Source organism: Aedes aegypti, chromosome 2 (assembly GCF_002204515.2).
Source record: "Aedes aegypti strain LVP_AGWG chromosome 2, AaegL5.0 Primary Assembly, whole genome shotgun sequence".
Classification (NCBI taxonomy): Eukaryota; Metazoa; Arthropoda; class Insecta; order Diptera; family Culicidae; genus Aedes; species Aedes aegypti.
In genome coordinates, this window is record NC_035108.1 from 165681368 (window position 1) to 165708526 (window position 27159).

The window sequence follows — 27159 nt, forward strand, 5'->3', positions numbered from 1 at the left end:
TCCTCAAAAATGCATGGTAAGTCTGAAAATTGTCTGAAAAACGAGCATCCTTCTATGTGTATGCAATTTCTAAATATCGCATAACTAGCTCCTATTGTAAGTTCATAAAACGCCAGCACACTGCGGTGGTCAAATTCCGAGCTAAATTGTATCTCATGTGACTTATCATGTAACTTATCCTCCTGAGCAATTTTGCCGAACACATCATCCTTCTATATGCTCACAATCTTGAATTATCACATAATTAGCCGAAAGTCCAAACCGACGCCAACGCCACGCGGTGGTCGAGTTCTGAACTGAATTGTATCCTATGTGGAAGTCCTTATCCTCCTGAGCAACTTTGCCGAAGACATCAACCTCCTATGTGCTCGCAATCTCGAGTTATCGCATAAGTAGCCCCTACCGGAAGTTCATATCGACGCTAGCGCCACGCGGTGGTCGAGTTCTGAACTGAATTGTATCCTATGTGGAAGTCCTTATCCTCCTGAGCAACTTTGCCGAAGACAGCAACCTCCTATGTGCTCGCAATCTCGAGTTATCGCATAATTAGCCTCTACCGGAAGTTCATGTCGACGCTAGCGCCACGAGGTGGTCGAGTTCTGAACTAAATTGTACCTTATGTGGAAGCCCTTGTCCTCCTGACCAACTTTGCCGAAGACAGCAACCTCCTATGTGCTCGCAATCTCGAGTTATCGCATAATTAGCCCCTAGCGGAAGTTCATATCGACGCTAGCGCCACGCGATGGTCGAGTTCTGAACTGAATTGTATCCTATGTGGAAGTCCTTATCCTCCTGAGCAACTTTGCCGAAGACAGCAACCTCCTATGTGCTCGCAATCTCGAGTTATCGCATAAGTAGCCCCTACCGGAAGTTCATATCGACGCTAGCGCCACGCGGTGGTCGAGTTCTGAACTGAATTGTATCCTATGTGGAAGTCCTTATCCTCCTGAGCAACTTTGCCGAAAACAGCATTCTACTATATGCTCCCAATCTCGAGTTATCGCATAATTAGTCCATACCGGAAGTTCATATCGACGCTAGCGCCACGCGGTGGTCGGGTTCTGAACTGAATTGTATCCTATGTGGAAGTCCTTATCCTCCTGAGCAAGTTTGCCGAAGACAGCAACCTTCTATGTGCTCGCAATCTCGAGTTATCGCATAATTAGCCCCTACCGGAAGTTCATGTCGACGCTAGCGCCACGCGGTGGTCGGGTTCTGAACTGAATTGTATCCTATGTGGAAGTCCTTATCCTCCTGAGCAACTTTGCCGAAGACAGCAACCTCCTATGTGCTCGCAATCTCGAGTTATCGCATAATTAGCCCCTTGCGGAAGTTCATATCGACGCTAGCGCCACGCGATGGTCGGGTTCTGAACTGAATTGTATCCTATGTGGAAGTCCTTATCCTCCGGAGCAACTTTGCCGAAGACAGCAACCTCCTATGTGCTCGCAATCTCGAGTTATCGCATAATTAGCCCCTACCGGAAGTTCATGTCGACGCTAGCGCCACGAGGTGGTCGAGTTCTGAACTAAATTGTACCTTATGTGGAAGCCCTTGTCCTCCTGACCAACTTTGCCGAAGACAGCAACCTCCTATGTGCTCGCAATCTCGAGTTATCGCATAATTAGCCCCTACCGGAAGTTCATGTCGACGCTAGCGCCACGCGATAGTCGGGTTCTGAACTGAATTGTATCCTATGTGGAAGTCCTTATCCTCCTGAGCAACTTTGCCGAAGACAGCAACCTCCTATGTGCTCGCAATCTCGAGTTATCGCATAAGTAGCCCCTACCGGAAGTTCATATCGACGCTAGCGCCACGCGGTGGTCGAGTTCTGAACTGAATTGTATTCTATGTGGAAGTCCTTATCCTCCTGAGCAACTTTGCCGAAGACAGCAACCTCCTATGTGCTCGCAATCTCGAGTTATCGCATAATTAGCCCCTACCGGAAGTTCATGTCGACGCTAGCGCCACGAGGTGGTCGAGTTCTGAACTAAATTGTACCTTATGTGGAAGCCCTTGTCCTCCTGACCAACTTTGCCGAAGACAGCAACCTCCTATGTGCTCGCAATCTCGAGTTATCGCATAATTAGCCCCTAGCGGAAGTTCATATCGACGCTAGCGCCACGCGATGGTCGGGTTCTGAACTGAATTGTATCCTATGTGGAAGTCCTAATCCTCCTGAGCAACTTTGCCGAAGACAGCAACCTCCTATGTGCTCGCAATCTCGAGTTATCGCATAAGTAGCCCCTACCGGAAGTTCATATCGACGCTAGCGCCACGCGGTGGTCGAGTTCTGAACTGAATTGTATCCTATGTGGAAGTCCTTATCCTCCTGAGCAACTTTGCCGAAGACAGCATTCTACTATATGCTCCCAATCTCGAGTTATCGCATAATTAGTCCATACCGGAAGTTCATATCGACGCTAGCGCCACGCGGTGGTCGGGTTCTGAACTGAATTGTATCCTATGTGGAAGTCCTAATCCTCCTGAGCAACTTTGCCGAAGACAGCAACCTCCTATGTGCTCGCAATCTCGAGTTATCGCATAAGTAGCCCCTACCGGAAGTTCATATCGACGCTAGCGCCACGCGGTGGTCGAGTTCTGAACTGAATTGTATCCTATGTGGAAGTCCTTATCCTCCTGAGCAACTTTGCCGAAGACAGCAACCTCCTATGTGCTCGCAATCTCGAGTTATCGCATAATTAGCCCCTTGCGGAAGTTCATATCGACGCTAGCGCCACGCGATGGTCGGGTTCTGAACTGAATTGTATCCTATGTGGAAGTCCTTATCCTCCTGAGCAACTTTGCCGAAGACAGCAACCTCCTATGTGCTCGCAATCTCGAGTTATCGCATAATTAGCCCCTACCGGAAGTTCATGTCGACGCTAGCGCCACGAGGTGGTCGAGTTCTGAACTAAATTGTACCTTATGTGGAAGCCCTTGTCCTCCTGACCAACTTTGCCGAAGACAGCAACCTCCTATGTGCTCGCAATCTCGAGTTATCGCATAATTAGCCCCTACCGGAAGTTCATGTCGACGCTAGCGCCACGCGATGGTCGGGTTCTGAACTGAATTGTATCCTATGTGGAAGTCCTTATCCTCCTGAGCAACTTTGCCGAAGACAGCAACCTCCTATGTGCTCGCAATCTCGAGTTATCGCATAAGTAGCCCCTACCGGAAGTTCATATCGACGCTAGCGCCACGCGGTGGTCGAGTTCTGAACTGAATTGTATTCTATGTGGAAGTCCTTATCCTCCTGAGCAACTTTGCCGAAGACAGCAACCTCCTATGTGCTCGCAATCTCGAGTTATCGCATAATTAGCCCCTACCGGAAGTTCATGTCGACGCTAGCGCCACGAGGTGGTCGAGTTCTGAACTAAATTGTACCTTATGTGGAAGCCCTTGTCCTCCTGACCAACTTTGCCGAAGACAGCAACCTCCTATGTGCTCGCAATCTCGAGTTATCGCATAATTAGCCCCTAGCGGAAGTTCATATCGACGCTAGCGCCACGCGATGGTCGAGTTCTGAACTGAATTGTATCCTATGTGGAAGTCCTAATCCTCCTGAGCAACTTTGCCGAAGACAGCAACCTCCTATGTGCTCGCAATCTCGAGTTATCGCATAAGTAGCCCCTACCGGAAGTTCATATCGACGCTAGCGCCACGCGGTGGTCGAGTTCTGAACTGAATTGTATCCTATGTGGAAGTCCTTATCCTCCTGAGCAACTTTGCCGAAGACAGCATTCTACTATATGCTCCCAATCTCGAGTTATCGCATAATTAGTCCATACCGGAAGTTCATATCGACGCTAGCGCCACGCGGTGGTCGGGTTCTGAACTGAATTGTATCCTATGTGGAAGTCCTAATCCTCCTGAGCAACTTTGCCGAAGACAGCAACCTCCTATGTGCTCGCAATCTCGAGTTATCGCATAATTAGCCCCTTGCGGAAGTTCATATCGACGCTAGCGCCACGCGATGGTCGGGTTCTGAACTGAATTGTATCCTATGTGGAAGTCCTTATCCTCCTGAGCAACTTTGCCGAAGACAGCAACCTCCTATGTGCTCGCAATCTCGAGTTATCGCATAATTAGCCCCTACCGGAAGTTCATGTCGACGCTAGCGCCACGAGGTGGTCGAGTTCTGAACTAAATTGTACCTTATGTGGAAGCCCTTGTCCTCCTGACCAACTTTGCCGAAGACAGCAACCTCCTATGTGCTCGCAATCTCGAGTTATCGCATAATTAGCCCCTACCGGAAGTTCATGTCGACGCTAGCGCCACGCGGTGGTCGGGTTCTGAACTGAATTGTATCCTATGTGGAAGTCCTTATCCTCCTGAGCAACTTTGCCGAAGACAGCAACCTCCTATGTGCTCGCAATCTCGAGTTATCGCATAATTAGCCCCTTGCGGAAGTTCATATCGACGCTAGCGCCACGCGATGGTCGGGTTCTGAACTGAATTGTATCCTATGTGGAAGTCCTTATCCTCCTGAGCAACTTTGCCGAAGACAGCAACCTCCTATGTGCTCGCAATCTCGAGTTATCGCATAATTAGCCCCTACCGGAAGTTCATGTCGACGCTAGCGCCACGAGGTGGTCGAGTTCTGAACTAAATTGTACCTTATGTGGAAGCCCTTGTCCTCCTGACCAACTTTGCCGAAGACAGCAACCTCCTATGTGCTCGCAATCTCGAGTTATCGCATAATTAGCCCCTACCGGAAGTTCATGTCGACGCTAGCGCCACGCGATGGTCGGGTTCTGAACTGAATTGTATCCTATGTGGAAGTCCTTATCCTCCTGAGCAACTTTGCCGAAGACAGCAACCTCCTATGTGCTCGCAATCTCGAGTTATCGCATAAGTAGCCCCTACCGGAAGTTCATATCGACGCTAGCGCCACGCGGTGGTCGAGTTCTGAACTGAATTGTATTCTATGTGGAAGTCCTTATCCTCCTGAGCAACTTTGCCGAAGACAGCAACCTCCTATGTGCTCGCAATCTCGAGTTATCGCATAATTAGCCCCTACCGGAAGTTCATGTCGACGCTAGCGCCACGAGGTGGTCGAGTTCTGAACTAAATTGTACCTTATGTGGAAGCCCTTGTCCTCCTGACCAACTTTGCCGAAGACAGCAACCTCCTATGTGCTCGCAATCTCGAGTTATCGCATAATTAGCCCCTAGCGGAAGTTCATATCGACGCTAGCGCCACGCGATGGTCGAGTTCTGAACTGAATTGTATCCTATGTGGAAGTCCTAATCCTCCTGAGCAACTTTGCCGAAGACAGCAACCTCCTATGTGCTCGCAATCTCGAGTTATCGCATAAGTAGCCCCTACCGGAAGTTCATATCGACGCTAGCGCCACGCGGTGGTCGAGTTCTGAACTGAATTGTATCCTATGTGGAAGTCCTTATCCTCCTGAGCAACTTTGCCGAAGACAGCATTCTACTATATGCTCCCAATCTCGAGTTATCGCATAATTATCCATACCGGAAGTTCATATCGACGCTAGCGCCACGCGGTGGTCGGGTTCTGAACTGAATTGTATCCTATGTGGAAGTCCTAATCCTCCTGAGCAACTTTGCCGAAGACAGCAACCTCCTATGTGCTCGCAATCTCGAGTTATCGCATAATTAGCCCCTAGCGGAAGTTCATATCGACGCTAGCGCCACGCGATGGTCGAGTTCTGAACTGAATTGTATCCTATGTGGAAGTCCTAATCCTCCTGAGCAACTTTGCCGAAGACAGCAACCTCCTATGTGCTCGCAATCTCGAGTTATCGCATAAGTAGCCCCTACCGGAAGTTCATATCGACGCTAGCGCCACGCGGTGGTCGAGTTCTGAACTGAATTGTATCCTATGTGGAAGTCCTTATCCTCCTGAGCAACTTTGCCGAAGACAGCATTCTACTATATGCTCCCAATCTCGAGTTATCGCATAATTAGTCCATACCGGAAGTTCATATCGACGCTAGCGCCACGCGGTGGTCGGGTTCTGAACTGAATTGTATCCTATGTGGAAGTCCTAATCCTCCTGAGCAACTTTGCCGAAGACAGCAACCTCCTATGTGCTCGCAATCTCGAGTTATCGCATAAGTAGCCCCTACCGGAAGTTCATATCGACGCTAGCGCCACGCGGTGGTCGAGTTCTGAACTGAATTGTATCCTATGTGGAAGTCCTTATCCTCCTGAGCAACTTTGCCGAAAACAGCATTCTACTATATGCTCCCAATCTCGAGTTATCGCATAATTAGTCCATACCGGAAGTTCATATCGACGCTAGCGCCACGCGGTGGTCGGGTTCTGAACTGAATTGTATCCTATGTGGAAGTCCTTATCCTCCTGAGCAACTTTGCCGAAGACAGCAACCTCCTATGTGCTCGCAATCTCGAGTTATCGCATAATTAGCCCCTTGCGGAAGTTCATATCGACGCTAGCGCCACGCGATGGTCGGGTTCTGAACTGAATTGTATCCTATGTGGAAGTCCTTATCCTCCTGAGCAACTTTGCCGAAAACAGCATTCTACTATATGCTCCCAATCTCGAGTTATCGCATAATTAGCCCCTACCGGAAGTTCATGTCGACGCTAGCGCCACGCGGTGGTCGGGTTCTGAACTGAATTGTATCCTATGTGGAAGTCCTTATCCTCCTGAGCAACTTTGCCGAAGACAGCAACCTCCTATGTGCTCGCAATCTCGAGTTATCGCATAATTAGCCCCTTGCGGAAGTTCATATCGACGCTAGCGCCACGCGATGGTCGGGTTCTGAACTGAATTGTATCCTATGTGGAAGTCCTTATCCTCCTGAGCAACTTTGCCGAAGACAGCAACCTCCTATGTGCTCGCAATCTCGAGTTATCGCATAATTAGCCCCTACCGGAAGTTCATGTCGACGCTAGCGCCACGAGGTGGTCGAGTTCTGAACTAAATTGTACCTTATGTGGAAGCCCTTGTCCTCCTGACCAACTTTGCCGAAGACAGCAACCTCCTATGTGCTCGCAATCTCGAGTTATCGCATAATTAGCCCCTACCGGAAGTTCATGTCGACGCTAGCGCCACGCGATGGTCGGGTTCTGAACTGAATTGTATCCTATGTGGAAGTCCTTATCCTCCTGAGCAACTTTGCCGAAGACAGCAACCTCCTATGTGCTCGCAATCTCGAGTTATCGCATAAGTAGCCCCTACCGGAAGTTCATATCGACGCTAGCGCCACGCGGTGGTCGAGTTCTGAACTGAATTGTATTCTATGTGGAAGTCCTTATCCTCCTGAGCAACTTTGCCGAAGACAGCAACCTCCTATGTGCTCGCAATCTCGAGTTATCGCATAATTAGCCCCTACCGGAAGTTCATGTCGACGCTAGCGCCACGAGGTGGTCGAGTTCTGAACTAAATTGTACCTTATGTGGAAGCCCTTGTCCTCCTGACCAACTTTGCCGAAGACAGCAACCTCCTATGTGCTCGCAATCTCGAGTTATCGCATAATTAGCCCCTAGCGGAAGTTCATATCGACGCTAGCGCCACGCGATGGTCGAGTTCTGAACTGAATTGTATCCTATGTGGAAGTCCTAATCCTCCTGAGCAACTTTGCCGAAGACAGCAACCTCCTATGTGCTCGCAATCTCGAGTTATCGCATAAGTAGCCCCTACCGGAAGTTCATGTCGACGCTAGCGCCACGCGGTGGTCGAGTTCTGAACTGAATTGTATTCTATGTGGAAGTCCTTATCCTCCTGAGCAACTTTGCCGAAGACAGCAACCTTCTATGTGCTCGCAATCTCGAGTTATCGCATAATTAGTCCATACCGGAAGTTCATATCGATGCTAGCGCCACGCGGTGGTCGAGTTCTGAACTAAATTGTACCTTATGTGGAAGCCCTTGTCCTCCTGAGCAACTTCGCCGAAGACAGCATTCTTCTATATGCTCCCAATCTCGAGTTATCGCATAATTAGCCCCTACCGCAAGTTCATGTCGACGCTAGCGCCACGCGGTGGTCGAGTTCTGAACTGAATTGTATCCTATGTGGAAGCCCTTATCCTCCTGAGCAACTTTGCCGAAGACAGCAACCTTCTATGTACTCGCAATCTTGAGTTATCGCATAATTAGCCCCTACCGGAAGTTCATGTCGACGCTAGCGCCACGCGGTGGTCGAGTTCTGAACTAAATTGTATCCCATGTGGAAGTTCTTGGTCCCTGAAGCAAGTTTGCTGAAGGCAGTACGTTCCTATATGGCCTGCATCTCATACAATTTGGTGATGACTGCAGATTTCTGGACTGGGTGTACTGAAATTCCACGTGGCCAACATGGTCCCCTTCGTAGCCGATTCCCGGTGGCCACTGGAACCGGAACCGGTATTCCAGGTACTGATCAGAATCTTGAGGAGTATATCTTTCGAATGCGGCATAAATTTAATTATTCGGTTGATATTTCGCTGATTTATAGGGGTATACATTTCTGGGTCATAATGACCCCAGTATCTTATTAAGTTGTTTTTTTGTGGCGCCATCTTAGAATCACCTTAAGAAAAAATTTTTTTGGTCTTGCGCTTCGTTTCCACAAAATATTAAAAGTCAGGAAATTTCAGAAAGATCCGTTTGATAACAACAGAGATATTGCCGGTTGAAATTCGTTTTTGGGTCATAATGACCCCAGTATCAAACTAAGGTTAAGGATGCCATTCAACAGCTCAAGAACAACAAGGCCGCTGGCAAGGATGGTATCGGAGCCGAACTCATCAAGATGGGCCCGGACAGGTTGGCCGCTTGCCTGCATCGGCTGATAGTCAGAATTTGGGAAACGGAACAACTACCGGAGGAGTGGAAGCAAGGCGTTATAAGCCCTATCTACAAAAAAGGCGACAAACTGGAGTGTGAAAATTATCGTGCAATCACCATCCTAAACGCCACCTACAAAGTGCTATCCCAGATTCTCTTCCGTCGTCTATCACCTATAGCAAACGAGTTCGTGGGAAGTTATCAAGCAGGTTTCATCGACGGCCGCTCGACAACGGACCAGATCTTTTCCGTGCGGCAAATCCTCCAGAAATGCCGTGAGTACCAGGTCCCTACGCACTATTTGTTCATCGATTTCAAGGCGGCATACGATAGTATCGACCGCGTAGAGCTATGGAAAATCATGGACGATAACAGCTTTACCGGGAAGCTCACAAGATTGATCAGAGCAACGATGAACGGTGTGCAAAACTGCGTGAAGATCTCGGGCGAACACTCCAGTTCGTTCGAGTCTCGGCGGGGACTACGACAGGGCGATGGACTTTCGTGCCTGTTGTTCAATATTGCGCTTGAAGGTGTTATACGGAGAGCCGGACTTAACAGTCGAGGCACGATTCCGGACAATTTGTTTCGTGCTTACTATGGGCTCCAGAAGAAACTGCGGTCAAGAAAGATTCACCCCCGCACCAAATGTACGATGTACAAAACGCTCATAAGAGCGGTAGTCCTCTACGGGCATGAGGCGTGGACTTTGCTCGAGGAGGACTTGCAAGCTCTTGGGGTTTTCGAACACCGAGTGCTAAGGACGATCTTCGGCGGCGTACAGGAGAACGGCGTGTGGCGGCGAAGGATGAACCACGAGCTCGCTCAACTCTACGGCGAACCCAGTATCGTGAAGGTAGCTAAAGCTGGAAGGATACGCTGGACAGGACATGTTGCAAGAATGCCGGACAACAACCCTGTAAAGATGGTGTTCGCTACGAATCCGGTCGGAACAAGAAGGCGTGGGGCGCAGCGAGCTAGGTGGATTGACCAGGTGCACCAGGACCTGGAGAGCGTAGGTCACAGTCGAGGATGGAGAGAAGCGGCCATGAACCGAGTGAATTGGCGAATTATTGTTGGGGAGGCTTTATCAAGATAATTGATGTAAAGCCAAATAAGTATAGGGAAAGTGTACCAGTTATGGCTATAGTGGTTCCCTATTTGGCCATATGTGAAATTTCGATAACTTTCATATTTTTAATGTTTTTGAATGTTTTAACATCAAGATTTACGCTTTATCTTATTGCTTAAACACATAAAACTATTCAAAATGTGAAGAAATTAAAGTTATTATGTATGGCGAAATAGGGAACCACTATGGCCATAACTGGTACACCTACCCTAAGTAAGTATATCGTGTGGCAGGTACGATGATACTCCATGCCCAGAGAAGTCAAGGAAATTTCCATTACGAAAAGATCCTGGACCGACCGGGAATCGAGCTCAAACACCTTCAGCATGGCTTTGCTCTGTAACCGCGGACTCCACCCACTCGGGCAAGGAAGGCTCCCAAAAATTACAGGGTGATTTCCTATTTCCTGTCAGTAAAGTAAATGATCGTAGATAAAAGATGTATGCACGAATTTTCAAGTGAGGTTACGAGTCGCCCCTGATCTTTGTAGATGATGCTGTCGTGAGGTAAGAATAATGCCGAACTATTACAGTCTAACATCTATGGAAGTACATAGTCCTGCTTCTTCACATTTTTGGGTTAATGTGATCTGAAATCCTGATAGTTGTGAAGTCAATTTTAGTCACTATTTGGTCACTTTTTTGGCGATTTTAGTCACTAATATCTCTATTACTTCATTGCCTGGTCGCTACCAGCCCTGCAATCCTAAAAAAAATCGTGATGGGTACTGGATGAATTGATGGAAAAATCTAATAAACTAATAAAATAAAACTAGAAAAAATTCGCAATACATTTTCTGTAAGGATCTCTGTGGAAATTCTTTTAAGAATTGCTGGAGAAATAACTGGTGTATTTCTTGAAAAGTCCTTAATGAAATTCTTGAAGGAACGTCTAAAAACCAACGGGGAAATCACTGTATGAATTCTTGGATAAATAAATTAAAAGCTTTGGAACTCATTGCCTTAAGAAAGTCCAGAAATCTCAAGAGGTATTCTAAGAGGAGTTTTCGGTTAGATAATGAGATGGAAGATCAGTTGAATACATGTCATGAGATCTGAGAAATACTCGCAAGAATCTGAAGTAGTTTCTAGCAACATCCTCAAAACAAATTCCGGTCGATTTTTTTTTAATATTTCAAACGAAAATATCGGATGAGTTTGGAAAGAAATCCGTGAAAGATTCACTGAATAAATCAGAAGAAATTTCGGGCAAGTGCCTCAATTTATTTCTAATGAATAAAAAATTAGAAAAAAAATCATGACAACATAAATAAAGTAATACCTAACAATCTAACATAATGTTATCCTCAATGAAATTCTTGAAAGTGCTCTCTGATACAAGTCTGGCTGAATCTCATACAATTACTTCTTTCGTATTCGCTGGTTCCTGATAGCTCTAGTTTTTTGGTACTCTGAGTAGTTTCATTTTGATTCCTGATTTTTCTCTTTTCAATCATGTGGCTTTTATTTCAAAAATGTGTTCTCTTAAGTTTCCGTTTTTTAGACATTCAGGCGCTACCAGCCCTATGTGTACAGCAATACCTAAGCATTGACAGAAAAAGCACCTTCAGTGTATAGGAACATCAACGGACGATTAATTCATATTCCACAAAATTTCTCCTGCAGTCGTAGTCTTAACCATTCAACTACCGGGGCCAAATGTGATCGGTTGACAATATTCATATTTTCCTTGGGATCAATGGTATGATCGTACAATTCTTCACCATAGATTTCGCTCCAATCTAAAAGTGTAAAATTATAAAAATAAATTGTTCTTCTGCCTCCGAAGGTAACATCTTACCTCGAGTAAAATTGTTCGGATCGAATCCAATCCACGCGGTATAACGGTACTGCTTGGTGCGTAAACTGTAGCCCATAATTTCGATTTGGTAAAGCTTTGGCTTATCACTATTCGGATGAATGGACGGGTAGGTTCCTGGTCTTGGGTATTGGCTGAAAGCTTCTTCCAATAAACTGTCGCACGGATCACCATAAATCAATGGTTGCAAGGACTTTCCTTCCACGCATGTTTCCTCAACTATCCGATTGGTCTTACAAGTTGGAATCGGTGGTAGTCCAGCTAAGTCCACCAAAGTGGGAAATAGGTCTAGCAGTTCAACTACCGTTTCGATTTTATTCTCGGATCTCAGTTTCACAAGTGGATTGTATACGACGAGAGGCACATTCAAAGCAACGTCGTAATTGCTATATTTTGACCACTCGGCATGTTCACCGAGTGCCCATCCGTGATCTGATGTTATAACGATTATAGTGTTTTCGAAGTTAACATCCTTCAACAGTTCTCCGATCAAGGTATCAATGTAAGTTACCGCAGCATAGTAGTGTTGACGTATTTTTAATTTGACCAGCTCTGGAATCGGGCCAAATGGATAGCTTATGTTCAAAGCCATCATGTCATCCCGACTCCTGATATCTAAGTAAGAGTTCCATGCTACTGTCGGTAGTCCATATGGCGGATAGTCCAAATCCAGAGTTCTAAAATTAGTGTTTTCATGTAGCTTCAAATATTCCATCGGTATTTTGAAAGGAATATGGGGCTTATAATATCCTACAGCAAGAAAGTATGGTGAACTGTAGTTTCGATGAGATTTCAAAAAGTTTTTAGCTTCTTCGGTACTCTGTATATCAGGAAGAGTTCCTTCTGGCTGTAGTGGTAGTACGACAGGACACAGTAAATCATTCGTCATATTTCCGGTTGCCATATCGATACAAGTTGGTTCATTCATGTATTCCGCTGTTGAAGGATGGTAAGGTTCATCGGTCCAACTTAAGGGATAATCATCAGTGAAATTCGAGGATACTCCAGGATGGAATACCTTTCCAATCGATTTAGTTAGGTAACCGTTTTGCTTAAAATATTGAGGTAGCGTTGTGAAATTGCCTGCAGATTCTCTCCAATAGCTGTAGAAGTCATACAGTTTTGTAGTATCCGGTCTACGGCCGGTGAGAAATGAGTTTCTACTCGGTGCACATATCGATTGCTGCAATGCGAAATGGAATCATTTTTCAAAAGTTTTTCCTCAAACTAATCTAATTAAAACTTACCTGTGCAAAAGCGTTGGTGAAATAATATCCATTGTTAACTATCCTATCGATGTTTGGTGTTATCGCTTTGGTATCACCAAATGATTTAATAGCCGGTCGAAAATCGTCCAAAACTAGTAGCAATACATTAGGCCTATTTATTATTTGCCCAGATCTGAAAGGAACGCTGACCAGCACCAAAATCAGAGCCAGACATATTTTGAGACTTTCCATTTTACGCTCTGCGAGCACAACTGATCGAAACGTACACTTTACCAACGATACATCTACAACCCTTGTCAAAGTTCTATTCAACAGATGGTTGAGAATTACGTATACGTATGTAGGTGTATAGAATCAAGAATATTTACTATGAAGGCATGGTCATAAATTTTGACTTCACCACAGTTCTGACTTCACCACCAGAGTCGATACTGAACTTGCATTAACTTTACACAAATAACATCATATTGTTTAATAAGTGAATTTAATTATCATAATTGCGTACTCTACATCAATTTTGAAATCTTCTTTAATGTTATTCACTAATTTCGATTAAAACTATAGTTTCATGTGGGACGCTCATTGGAGTACTCGTAGCAAATTTTAAATGATTAAATATTAATTGAATTTCTTCAGAATTTGCTCTAGGAAATCCTTAAGGACTCCAACGCTACTACCTCCAGTAGTTTCCACATCCATTACTGCGAAAATTTTCCCAGGGACCATCGCTTCAACTGATTTATCTAGTTGCTACTCTAGAAGATAATAAATAAAATCCACAATGCCAATGTTCATGCCAGAGCATCCAATAGAAAGAATTCCTATTGGAATCTCTCGAGTAATTTCTGGGGTTATCCTAGAAAAAATGTAGGTTTAATTCTTCAGATAATTTGAACGCAATTTTTGGAGGAATTACTTAGGAAGTCCGTAAAAGAAAATCACTTAATGAACTAGTGAAAAATACATTGAAGCAAAAGCTACGAAAAAAATTCATGTGAAAACGATTGTGACTTGATTTCTTGACTAGTTTTTTCTCCTTCGTAAGGTTCTCATGAGACACAAAACGTACGATGTTCGCATTTAATTCTTGTCATTTCCATTAGAGATCCATTGATTTTCCATTCCATTTCGAGCTGTGGCTTCACTGCATCTTCATCTTAACAAAATCAAATTTCGTAATTCATTCTTTTTCTATACGAAATTGTTACAAAAAACTAGTACCATTGGATTGTATTATTAGAATAAATGACCAATACGTTTGATTACATTGAAGAGTTTTCATGAAATTATGTCTCTTTAAATTTTGCTTGTTATTTCATAAGTCTGTTGAGGGTATTTATGGTATTCTCGAATTGAAAACAAAATGCTCCTTACGTCATCATTTCATAGGGAAATCGTATATCCCTCATACGTCCCTTTTTTCAGTGTGTCTGAATGAAATTTTGGGAGAACATGAGGGACATTCTTGAAGAAAATTATGAAAAATTCATTTAATAATAATATAGAGCTCAATAAATATACCACTTCAAGGCATGATTAGAAATCATTAATACAGTCAACTCTATATAACTCGATATTGAAGGGATCATGGAGTTAGCGGGGTATCGAGTATCAGTATTCACATAGAGGAACAGTTTAGGCTGCCTTCTACAGGGTGTCTACTACCCGGAAAAACCTGGAAAACCTGGAACGTGCTGGAACTATCAGGGAATTTTATTCAACCTGGAATTCTCAGGGAATTTCGGCCATAATCAGGGAAATTTTTTTGAATCAGTAATACAAGGTAGAATATGTCCTTTTTGTGACAGAAAATCTTTTCAATCATAAAAATTTTCAGCTGCGCCGCTGTCAAGAAGTTACTGGATATTTTCGATTGTTCGGTCCTAAATTTTTTAAACGATTTATATTTTTCCAACACAAAACATGTACAGATAATTGCATCCTTATTTTAACTCCTTCACTAACTCTAATCCTAACTTAAGATTAAAAAGTTGAGAAAGGCAAATACAGTTGCCATTTACAGTTGGGTGTTGTTCATGAGCATACAAAACTTGGTTGAAAACATTCTAACTTTGTTCACAGAAATGTTTTTCGACTATTCTACAAGTTCTGAAGGAAATTTCCAGGAATGCTTCAGGTATTCAGGTATTCTAGTGATAATTTCTGGAATACCTTTATAAACTTCTCGAGGGATGCTATCAGCAATTTTTCAAGGGATGCTCAAATGAATTCCATCACAAATTTTGTCAAGAAAATCGTAAAGCTTTGCAGCATTTTTACCTCCAGTAGTTTTCACATAGATCACTCTGAAAAAATAAAGTGATTATCCCAGGATTTCTTCCAAATGTTTTTCCACTGATTCATTCAGCGATTTTTTCAGTTATTACTTCTATGAGATTTATCACATATCCTAAGTTCTTCCGCAAAGGTTTATTCCATAGTTTCGATTTTTCATATGTATTCTATAAAAAAAATCAACCACGATTACTTTTAGAAATTGCTCTGAATTGCTTGTTTCAGGCACTATTCCATGAAATATTTTATGAACTTTTCGAAGAATTCCTCAAAAAAAATGAGTAATTCCATCCTCATTAAGTTCCTCCAGAACTCCGCTGTTTGAGTGTTGAAAAGCATCAGCATTTGCCGCATTTGCTGCCTGGTATGGCCCGCGTTTTCGACCTGAGCTGTTTGGGTCGGCCCGCGTGAGAGATGATGCTGTTTGGGCCGGCCCGCGTGTGAGATGATTGTTAGGCGAGCTTTGTTTGTAGTTGACAGCCGTACACCCACCCTGGTTTGCGAAGCTGTGTCCGGCCATCAGACGATTCAGGCTTCGCACCTCTTTATGACTCAGCTGCTTATTTTTGTACCAAGGCTCATCGCTGTTATTTTTGAGCGACTTTGTTTGATCTATGTCAGAAAGCGCGTATAATAAAAATCTGAAAAATATATTTATCAGCGACGATATGATAATTGATAAGACTATCACTTACTCAAATTGAAATTTTAAACTTAGACCTAAGTTAAAAACTAAAAATTCGATTCCAGCCATGGTCAATTTGAAAATAGTCAAAAACAAATCCTTATACAGTGGGATTCCGTTTTTGGCATGCTCCATTTTTGGCATGCTCCGTTTTTGGCACCCCCCGATTTTGGCAACAAAATGGATCCGTTTTTGGCAACATATTTGAATACCAATAAAATATGTAAATTTTTTGTAAGTATTATCGTGTCTTTTGCTCAATTTATTTAAACAGCGCTACAGTCAACTACACACCGACTACGTTCCTGAGCTCCATCGTTGACAATATTCCCAAATTCCATCATCTGCTACGGGCTCACGTACGTGCTCATTTTCTTCGGAATGCTCATTGGCATGCATTCGCAACGTTTCATGAATTCATTAATCTCTACCAGTATTTCAAGTAGAGACCAAACTCTTCTTTAAGGCATTTATACTGTATAACCAGCCCACTTGAGTCTGCCAGAAGGTAATACACTTAATAATAACCACTTTTCTTCAGAATTAGAAACTGCTAGTTTGAACAAAGCACTAGCACTGACACAAGAGCAACAAAAAGCGTATGGCTCACACAGAGTTTCAATCAATTTTGTCACACTTTTTTAGTTCGATGTTTACACGGGAATAAAATATGTACTAAAAATGTACTAAACTATCATGGAATTTCATGGAACAAAATGTTTAAGGTATACCCCACCACATTACTGGTACATTTGATCTCATTTTCATCCATCTGGTTTCAACTACAGACATGGTGAAATCAAGCGCATTTCTGGTCCGCTGAAAATTGCCGATGCGAGCACTTAAATTTATCCTCTAAAATGTTACTTTTTACCGCATTTTTTTTTGCGTGTAGCGTGTGTAAAAATACACCGCAGTAATGAAAACAAATAAAGCAAAAATTCGCGTATCTTAAATTTTAACAAATTGAATATTGCGTAAATTGCGTTGTTAATGACAATGTAGTTCACTAACGCAATTTATTGTTTAAGCGATTCTGCAAGACGTTTTTTTAGACGATTCAACATTCTATACAAAATTTGTAATCAAAGCTACGGGTCCCTTAAAATAACCAAATGTTCCTTACTAGCTGGGACTATGAGTTTCCTAACTGTACTCTGGATAATCCTCAGGGGATTCATGGTTTTACGGTGCATCTCAGACATTTTGACGGATTTTGGAGGATGTCTGGAAATTCTTAGTGGACACTGGAAGTTTCTAACGAGATCCTGAGAATGTGTAATTGGTTATTGGGAATTCTATCCAAAATCTGGCGATTCGTGATAAACTTTTTACAGTTTCCAAAGAAAAAAAATTGGGAATTTTTAAAGGCCCTCAAGTGAAATTTGGATAGTATTAGTGGTAGTCTAAAAATAATACACTTTTGAAGATTTTCATAGGAGACTTGAAAATTTCCAGCAATATTGCAGTGGAATCTTAAGATGTCAAATCCTATCGGAATACTAAGCATGATCCTGGGAATCATAGGTGGGATCCTGTGAATTCCTAGCAATATGCTTCAGAGTCCTCTAAATTTCCGTAGGTTTATAACATATATCGTGCACAACTTCTAAATCACAACTAATGCTCATTTTAAATAAAAATGATCATAAGCTTATTTTCGTATTCTACGAAATAACGAGTGGCATTCATGGATCATGTTGTAGTTGTTTTTGCTTGCCCTTCTGACTGCAGTCAATTATTCGTTGAGATGCTTTACTTTGTCAAAAAGATAAATTATAGGAGCTATTATTAACCCACCGATTTTTTTTTCAAATTTTTCGCTTGGGGCTCAAATTTAAACTTATGTTTAACGTTCATTAAATCAAAGAGCATTGTAACAGTTTTGTAATATCCAGAGCATGTTTTTTCTAACAAAGTCGTAAGGAATAAAGTAATATATTTTTTTTTGCATCCTTACACAGTTTTAATGAAATATCCAATTATTGAATGAAGGTCACTTATGCGATTATTGATTTCACATGGGTCACAAATAAAAATTGTGTGCGTTAAGCTTATAAAAATCATTGAACCTATTTTAGCGATTAAAATTATGTAGAACGTTTGTCACAATTAACATTACGGGGATATAGATTCATAGCATAGTCCAATACTATAGGAATCTGCTTCGAAGTGGACTGTTCCGAAGTCTGGATGTTATATGATTCCATTAGGATGCTGTAATAACATTCCCATAATGTTTTTAAAAGCAATAATTTAAAAATTAAATTAAAAAATGGGTTCCGATTTTGACACGGTTCCGTTTTTGGCAACTGAAAATTTTAACTTTGTTGCCAAAAACGGAATCCCACTGTATTTAGTAAAAACATGAATAAATCCAAAATTAAAGTTGTTTATCCAAGAGAAAAGGGATTAACCTTTCGTAAATCTAAAATTTATTATTTTTATTACTATTTAAAATACCTGAAGAGTTATAACTTCGTAATGTTGTCTTATGCGGAGAGAAAAATACGAGATTTTTCGAATTTATTTTTTTTTTCAAGTGTTCTCTAACAAAGCCAAATGAAATTTCAAACAAAAATTTATATAAAACATCCTTATTAAAATCTATTTGAACTCACCGCGGCGAAAGATTTTGATAAAAACATATTTTACTAGTTATTTTTCAACAAAAACAAAATGCAAGGTCTGTGCTGACCAGATAAGAATTGATTTTCTAAAATCAAAATTTTCAATGTAAACGATTATTTAATTAAATAAATTTATTGCAGATACTGGTTGAAACAGCCTATATAAAAAAAAAAAAACAAAAATTTAAAAATATTTGATTGTTTGGCAAAGTACTATGATTTTTATTATCAAAGTCGTGCCCATACTTTCTGGGACACACTATATACAAAATTTAAACAATGTTTATAAAAAAATACCTACATAGTAAGAATAACTCATTGCTTTTCAAATGCGCCATAAAGAGTTTCAATTGGATGTGTAATCACAGAGATGTGAACAGAATACTTTTGTATGTTTTTTAGGGGGTGAAACCAAAATTTTGCACTGGAGTGTATTTTTCACGTACTGAGATAGGCGATTACTTTTATTTTCAGCAGCAAATCAGCCTTAACATTCAACGCTCCGTAATCATCGTCATCATCGAAATTTCAAAAGCAGTTTTTCTGTGCAGAACTAAAAGTTATTCGATGAAAATGTGTTCACTGTGTTTCGGTTGGATAATAGAATACAATGAACACATTTTCCTTCAAATTTTCTTTATTTTGAACAAAAAACTGCTTTTGAAAATTCTGAAATCAATGACGGATCCTGCCCCCTTAATGGTTAAATTTGCTGTAATGCCATTTTTGTACATCCAGTAAGCAAGTAAAATAAAGAGCGAGTAAAAGGCTGTATACTAAAGAAACTATATCTGTAAAAACGAGCACCAAATTTATAAATTTTACACATTCTGGTTGTTCAATTGAAAAATCTCACTATTTTTAAAACATCTCAGGAAGTAAAAAAACTCTGATAATTTGAGATCGTTTTCCTTCGAAAATAGGTTTAAACGGTATTATATGATTTATTGCTACACGCAAAAAAATTGTGCGGTAAGAACTACTTTTTTAGGGGGTTAACTTAAGCGCTCGCACCGGCAATTTTCAGCAGACCAGAAATGCGCTTGATTTTACCATGTTTGTAGTCGAAATCAGATTGTTGTAAATTATTTCTGTCAAATGTACCAGTTATATGGTGGGGTGTACCGTAAACATAGTAAATTGGTCTAAAATTCCATGGTAGTTTCAAGAATGGGCGTAGTCAACTACAATAGTAATTATTACCACAGAATTTCCCGTGTAGGGAATGGTAGGGGAAGTGGTGGTAAAATGAACAGGGGTGGCAAAATGAACACCGTGCCTTTTACCGAGAAAAAACAAATTTCGATGAATATTAATCACACACGGCCAATTTAGAGCATAAATCTGAGTATTCGAGTTGATACGTAGGTCAATTGAAGTGAAAATATCAACAAAAACTAAGATTTTAGAAAACCACGTTTGAAAATTAGAACTGACGTAAGTTTTAGCTCGGACGACTTGAGGTTTTTCAGTAAGATGAATATCGTTATGATATGATGTCAAATCTGATACCTTTAGAATTCTTCTTGAATGGGTTACAATCATTAATGGATGTATTTTCGGTGTGCCAATGAAAATATTCGGAAATATTTGTTTTGCTCACGTTTTTTGCATGGTGGTCGTTTTACCACCAACCGCTGTTCATTTTACCCACATAGTGCAGGTAAAATGAACATTTGCATCGCTTTTTGATAGCAATAAAATATTGTGAAAATTAAGCTATTTTAGTCTGAATCCATGTGGCTGCTATAGATTACATCCCTATTTTTGATGTTGTGCGATAGAACTATACAAATTTGTCGTTTTTCTATTAGAATCAAGATAATTTCCTTAAGGTGTTCATTTTACCACCCCTTCCCCTACACAAATTATGTTACGCTAAATTTCGATTTTTTTCAGACACGCCCCCCCCCCTTTGTCACGTTTTTTTTGGATGAGTACTTCGAAAATTTTGTAAGGCTTGTCACGCTTGGCTTGACCCCCCACCCCCTTGGAGCGTAACATAATTTGTGCATGACCCCTAGAGCAAACATGAAATTTTTAAGAGGCTTGTTAATGATGATTCTTTATTCATTGAAGTACACACCATCAGGGTTGGAAAAAAAAATCTGAAATTCACCCTACAGTAGCCAAACAAAGCCAATCACAGTCAGCGAAGCCAGTGAAACTCACGTCCATCGCTATTATAGGCAAAAAGCCTTGAAAATTGCAAAACACCCGTTGCTAAGGGCAACCCAAAATTACTGTACAAAAATGTTCTACCTCCCGCTGCATTTCCCGCATTTAGAGCCTTCAATGACACTAACGATTTAGAAAATTCATGCACCCAACATAGGCTACTTCAACGTTTTTGAACTACTGTAGTCAGAGAGCCACGTGACTTTCTCGAAAATCAAGCCTACTACTATTACCATTCCCAGCACTGCACACCATATTTTGAAAATAAAGATAGGATTGCTGAGTTATTTAATTATCCTCTCTAATCACAGACTGTGCTGTGCTGTGCTCTAATATACATTTATTTTGATAACCTTGAAAATCGATCGTTCTTATCTTTTAAGCTTATTTATATAGTACTTTAAATACTTTGTTGACTATTTTATTTACCCAACCTCGTGTAGTACTAGTCGAACGATGTAGGATAAATTGGTATAATGCGCCCCAACCGGGCAATACGCCCCACTTCATTTTCTAGGGATTAAGGCTTATTTGACACGTAAATATGATTACACACCGTGAATATTCGCGAAAAACTGATGTTGCACATATAAGATCTTTGAATAGAAATAGAAATACCGAAAATATCGAAAATCAGCTTTTTGGCGTAAAATTTTGGGTCCGATAGGGAAGCCTCGTTGTAAATGAAGCCCATCCTTTACTATTGTACTTATTACAAAAACTTTTACCGGAAGAAGACTGCCAATAGACCCTTTTAAGCTTAGCAAGTGGTGGAATTCTCCTTGAAAACATTTCTACAGCGCTGCGGAACTTTTTCTACGGGAGGGGCATATTGCCCGGTTTGTTTTGAAACGTCAAGATTTGGACCGTTTACAGAAAACGTCTTGTACTCTTTTTAGAAGTTACCTGGCAAGAGAAAGTTGCATGCAGAGCATGACCAACTATGTAAACAACACTTTGACACCAATAACAATAGAAGTAATCCATTTTCCACTGCAATAGAGCAATTTTTCGTTAGGGGGGGCGTATTATACCTGTTTACCCTACAGAAAACCGATTGCGATTTCATTAATAAAATAATATGATACACCAAATTGTACAAGGTGTCCACTTTATGAAATGAACAGTCCTTGATTAATAAATACCTACGCTGTACGAATATGAATTTGAATCACTGTCGACCGGTCGAATCCGTAGAATCGAATTAAAGGCAATCTTTTACGTTGGATGTGTGAATTATTTTATAAGTGCACTGGTGGGTACAATGAAGTGGGTAACATTGATATTCTTCTCAAAACCAAAACATTCATAACTCATTCATAAACGCACATTGTGATTCCCAAATATTCTACCAAATTCTACTGTGTTTAAATACCTAAATACTAAATACCTAAATCATTCAACAAGGTTTATTGTACGATTTTTTACAATAATGTCAACGTTTATAAAACGTAATGTGAAGAATAAATTCGCTAGGAAGCGCAAGCAATCTTCTGAGTCGGGTAAGATTTCAATTATTCTTGTTTACATTCCATAAAACGAAATCCACTAAATTTCATACATTTCCCGCAGACGAAGATGAGCCAGAATCGGCCGTTGTCATTAATCAGGATAAAAGAAAGAAGGCCAATCCAAATGTACAGAGTACATCATCGATAAAGCACCAGCGCAAAGCCGCCGATCATGCTTCCAACAGTGATTCCGGCAGCGAGGAAGACGACCGGTCAGCAGTCGGCGTCAGCTACAAATCAAAACGAAGTGCTGCACCTGCTGGACCCAATGACCAGGGAGCGACCGCAGAATTGGAGATTGAAACCGAAAAGAGCCACGATGCCCAAGCGATCTACGAGAAAAGTATCGAGATCAACAAGGAACTGGAAGGCAAAGAGGACGACAAAGTCTACCGTGGAATGGCCAACTACACGCAGTTCTACAAGAAGAAGGATAGTGCGTTGGGAAATGCTGCTTCCGGAATGGTACGCAAAGGCCCAATCCGAGCACCCTCAAACATTAGGTCCACGGTCCGATGGGATTACCAACCGGATATCTGTAAGGACTATAAGGAAACGGGCTATTGTGGCTTTGGAGACAGCTGTAAATTTCTGCACGATCGAAGTGACTATAAACATGGTTGGCAATTGGAACAGGAGGCATCCACGACCGGTGGCACATATGCGGGCGACGATTCAGATGGAGATGACACTAAATATGAGATTCATTCCGATGATGAAGAGCTGCCTTTTAAGTGTTACATCTGCAGGGAAAGTTTTGTGGACCCCATTGTTACGAAGTAAGTGTAGATGTGTGTTTGACTTAAAACTTTGCATTCTCTGAACTTCAATAATCATATATTTTGCCATACAAGATTCTAACCAGGGAAGGTCACGTTGGTGTTACATGGGGTTTTAAACCGGACTATTTTTGTTAGATTCTACATGTCAAAATATGAAAATTTTGACAATTTTGAACAATTTTGTACGTATATTATATTATTAAGCTAATTGGAAATTTGGCAAAACTATTTTTTTAGTATTCGCGGAAGTCTTGTGAATCTTTCATTAGGTTTCCAAATTTTCGATAGATTTTTGTCGCAGTTCCGAAGATTTCCTGGCGAAGCTTTTGAAAAATTCTCCCCACAACAGAATATAGCAGAGAAGTCCATTAGCAATTCTCTTAAAATATTCAATTAAGAGCGTCCGGAGCTGACAATTTCTAATGAAATCTTGAATTGGGGTTTTAGGACCCAATTGATAAAAACATACTTGTTACTATTTTGGCAACTAACAGCTATATCATATTTGAACTTTAATTAAAAAATGGGTTCAAATTCGAAACTTGACACTTTTGATCTTCCCTCCCCTTGGTTATACGACCTTGCCGCGATGGGAGGGCATAATCCATTAGCCCATATGATGGAAAACAAAGGATGGGGGAACGCCATTTGGCATAAAGTCATTTGGCATAAAGCCGTTTGGCATAAAATAATTTGGCATAACGGTCGTTTGGCATAATAGTCATTTGGCATAATGGACATTTGGCATAACCATTGAAAACTAAGTTGCTATGTTTTTGGCGTTACCATTGCTAACATTCTCATATATGATTTCCCCTTCTTTCGGTCATAGGCTGTTCTTTCTCATTAAGTTGTTAAACTAGTGGTTTGCATTGTAACTACTAACATTTTCATTGACAATTTTGCCTTCTTTTCTACGTTGGCGTTAAGGCTAAGTAGCCCGTCATTCGTTCCAGCAGCAATGATGACTTTGCTGTATGCAATTTCGAAGTGATAAAACTCAGTCTTGATAGTTTATATTATCTTGAAAAAGTATCATTGTACGTGCTAACATGCATAAAGTATGCTGATTTTTATTCAGCTGTGTCAGTGCAAAACCAACTGATTTTCTTTGATCCGAAATCGTGAGATGAATTAGCAACAATCATCAACGACACGTACAAATTTCATTGACGGCCTACTTCGCCTTAAGACTACTAACATTTTCGTCGACGATTTTTCCTTCTTTTGATCACCAGATCATCTTTTAAGTAGCACTATTTACAGTGCTGTTCTGAATAATAGCAGCGCATGTCAATTTTCATACAAAATGCTCAACTTTGACATGCTGTAGTTTTGTTCCCTTTCAAGCAATCGAGCTGAAATTTTCTTCACAGAACTACAAATATGATCAATTTTGTAACTACAAAATTTCAGTTTTTTCTGAGTCCCTGCCGAAAAGTGAGACACTAGATGAAATTTTTCGAAAAAATAGCAGTTTTTCATTTTAAAATTTTTCTTCTACAAATATTTTAAACATTTTCGGTTTAGGTGTAGGTTTGATAAGTAGGAGGAGATTGTTCGAATGGTAAGTGATATACAATTTAAAACTATAATGTCAAGCCGAAATTCAAAATTTTAAAACTGCTATTTTTTCGAACAATTTCACCTAGTATCTCACTTTCCGGTAGGGGCTTAGAAAATTTTGAAATTTTGTGTTTACAAAATTGGGCATATTTTTAGTTCTGTGGAGAAAATTTCAACTCGATTGCTTGAAAGGGAACAAAACTACAGCATGTCAAAGTTGAGCATTTTGTATGAAAATCGACATGCGCTGCTATTATTCAGAACAGCACTGTAAATTTATAATTTCTTTTCTTTTATGCCAAACGTCTAAATGCTAAATTATGCTAAATGACCATTATGCCAAACGACTTTATGCCAAATGGCTTTAATGATATCTCGGATGTGATCCAACGGACATCCTGCGTCGTTGATGGAATTGATGCCCATTTCAATTAATTAATCTATTCGAAGTGGACATTAATACTATTGGCGACGATTGCTAACCAGATTGATCCGTAGCCACTCTTACTATTAGTTAGCTAGACACATTGTTATCATATACGACGTAGGGAATACATAGGAACTCTTAGGAAAATGACTAGTAGATTCACTGAGTAGAAATAAGTGGCGACAATCTTATTTTAATATGGTTTTCACATTGCCATAACATGGAATACCTGTTTTGTTACAATGGTATAAACAATCTAATTCCAGCTTCATTATCGCAAAATTTATAAGTAAAAAGTAGGCGTTGTGAAGCATTACATTTGCCACCGAAAAGTGAATCTCGTAGGAGACTGTAATAGAAGCCTTAGGTAACTTGCTAGTTTCGAGAAATTGTTGAATAGACAAGGAAAGTGATTTTTTTCTTTAAGGATAGGGGCTGTCCATTAATTACGTAAGGGTTTATGGGGGGAGGGGGGGTCTGAGATTTCTTACGCGCCATACAATTTATTTTTGATTTTCATACAAAAAATCTTACCATGCGGGGAGGGGGTGGGTCGAAAAACCCAGAAATTTGTCTTACGTAATTAATGGACCGCCCCATATATGAACGTAATGACCAATAAATACTTTTAACAACAAACACGAAATCAACTAGAACTACTACTAATAAACAGTGTTCATGTGGGCACCATAGCCTAGTCCGTCTGAGTATTAGTCCTGGTAGAGGGGAAACTTGGCAAAAGCCAGACCAAGGGTTCAGCTTTGACAAGTTAAGCTGTCAGGCAGCTCCAACTGAATACCATACAAAAAAATTGAACCTTGACACTTTTGACCTTGTTTGACGTTCATTTAGTCGACAGGGGCTCAAGTTTCAAAGACAGGGAAAACAAAATACACCCGAAATTTATGTATAAACCAAGGGGTGTGACAAAGTCTCATTAATCAGGAAAAAATGTTTTTTGACCGTAAACCAACGAAATGCATTTAAATATTGAGAACATATGTGTTTCTGGCCTAAATTTAAGCGTTTGGTACTAAAATTGGGACAGGGCTTTCGGGCCTCTATTGACTCCTGGGAATATTTTTGTTGAGAAGCTAGTGGAATTTGAAATGTTGAAGAATGTTTATTATTCTTTATTAAAAACATTCTAACCTCAAATACCTATCATCATTTTTAAATGATGGAATTTGAAAGAGCCATTCAGAGCAATATAGGCATTTATTTCTTTTCTTGTTTAGAACACTGACTGTTGCTTCATTTCCTTGTCAGCTTTGCGGTTGCATGTTATTTCAGATGAAATATTAAGAATTAATTCAGTTTTCAAGGGAAGCTCAGTTCACGCATTTGGCCAAAGCGCCCCGACTACCCCTGTCTGTGCGACAACCTAAGACTTCTTCTGACTCTTACGGAACAAAACCTTGGATCTCTTTTGCTTCAGTACATTTACTAGCTTAATTTAAAAATCATGACAAAAAATTTCCTAAACTTACGAAAAGAATAAAAAAAAGCTTGTGAGTGCCTAATTCACGTTCGTACAATGTTCGATTTTTTAAGGCTTCCCAACCAGTGGACCCCTAGGGAGCCGTGACGAATTTTTAGGAGGTTCGCTAAGTCGTTTTGCTTGTTTGATGTTTTGTTATCAATAAAAAATACTTGACTTATTTTACCTCACATACAAGGTATTGAAAATGTTCCCGATTTTTTGTTTTAATAAAATCTCCCACTTTGTTTGTTGATTCGTAAGAAGTCTATTAGCAAGCTTTTCAAAGTAGCTGCAAATGTCATGCTCGGTGGATACCTACCAGTTACCTACATGTTGGGTTAAATGATATGTAGCATATCATAGCATTAACTACTGTACAAATCGTAGGTGGCTGTACAACCTGTTGGGTTAAATGACATATTTCTACAAATTTTCTAATTCTCCATTGCAGGTGCAAACATTACTTCTGTGAAAAGTGCGCTCTGGCCAACTATAAGAAATCTACCCGATGTGCGATTTGCGGTGTGCAGACGAATGGCGTATTCAATCCGGCAAAGGACTTGATAGCACGCTTGAAAACAAGAGAAATCGATGAAAATGATTCTGATAGCGATTAATTGACGGTGATCTTCTGAAATAAAATACATAGTAAAAGTTTC

General features: G+C 40.8%; 2 protein-coding genes across 2 annotated transcripts; one reads left to right on the top strand and one right to left on the bottom strand.

The window, feature by feature from the left end:
- Nucleotides 1–11084: 11084 nt before the first annotated feature.
- On the bottom strand, nucleotides 11085–13235 carry LOC5572289 (iduronate 2-sulfatase). Its single transcript, XM_001653925.2, has 3 exons — nucleotides 12962–13235; nucleotides 11697–12897; nucleotides 11085–11637 (listed from the first exon to the last, which is right to left on the bottom strand). Exons 1-3 carry the CDS (start codon nucleotides 13172–13174, stop codon nucleotides 11495–11497), a joined length of 1557 nt encoding a protein of 518 aa, XP_001653975.2. The 5' UTR covers nucleotides 13175–13235; the 3' UTR covers nucleotides 11085–11494.
- Nucleotides 13236–22003: 8768 nt separating this feature from the next.
- LOC5572288 (RING finger protein 113A) lies at nucleotides 22004–27159 on the top strand. Its single transcript, XM_001653924.2, has 3 exons — nucleotides 22004–22233; nucleotides 22304–23021; nucleotides 26952–27159. The coding sequence occupies exons 1-3, from the start codon at nucleotides 22164–22166 to the stop codon at nucleotides 27115–27117; spliced, it is 954 nt and encodes a 317-aa protein (XP_001653974.1). The 5' UTR covers nucleotides 22004–22163; the 3' UTR covers nucleotides 27118–27159.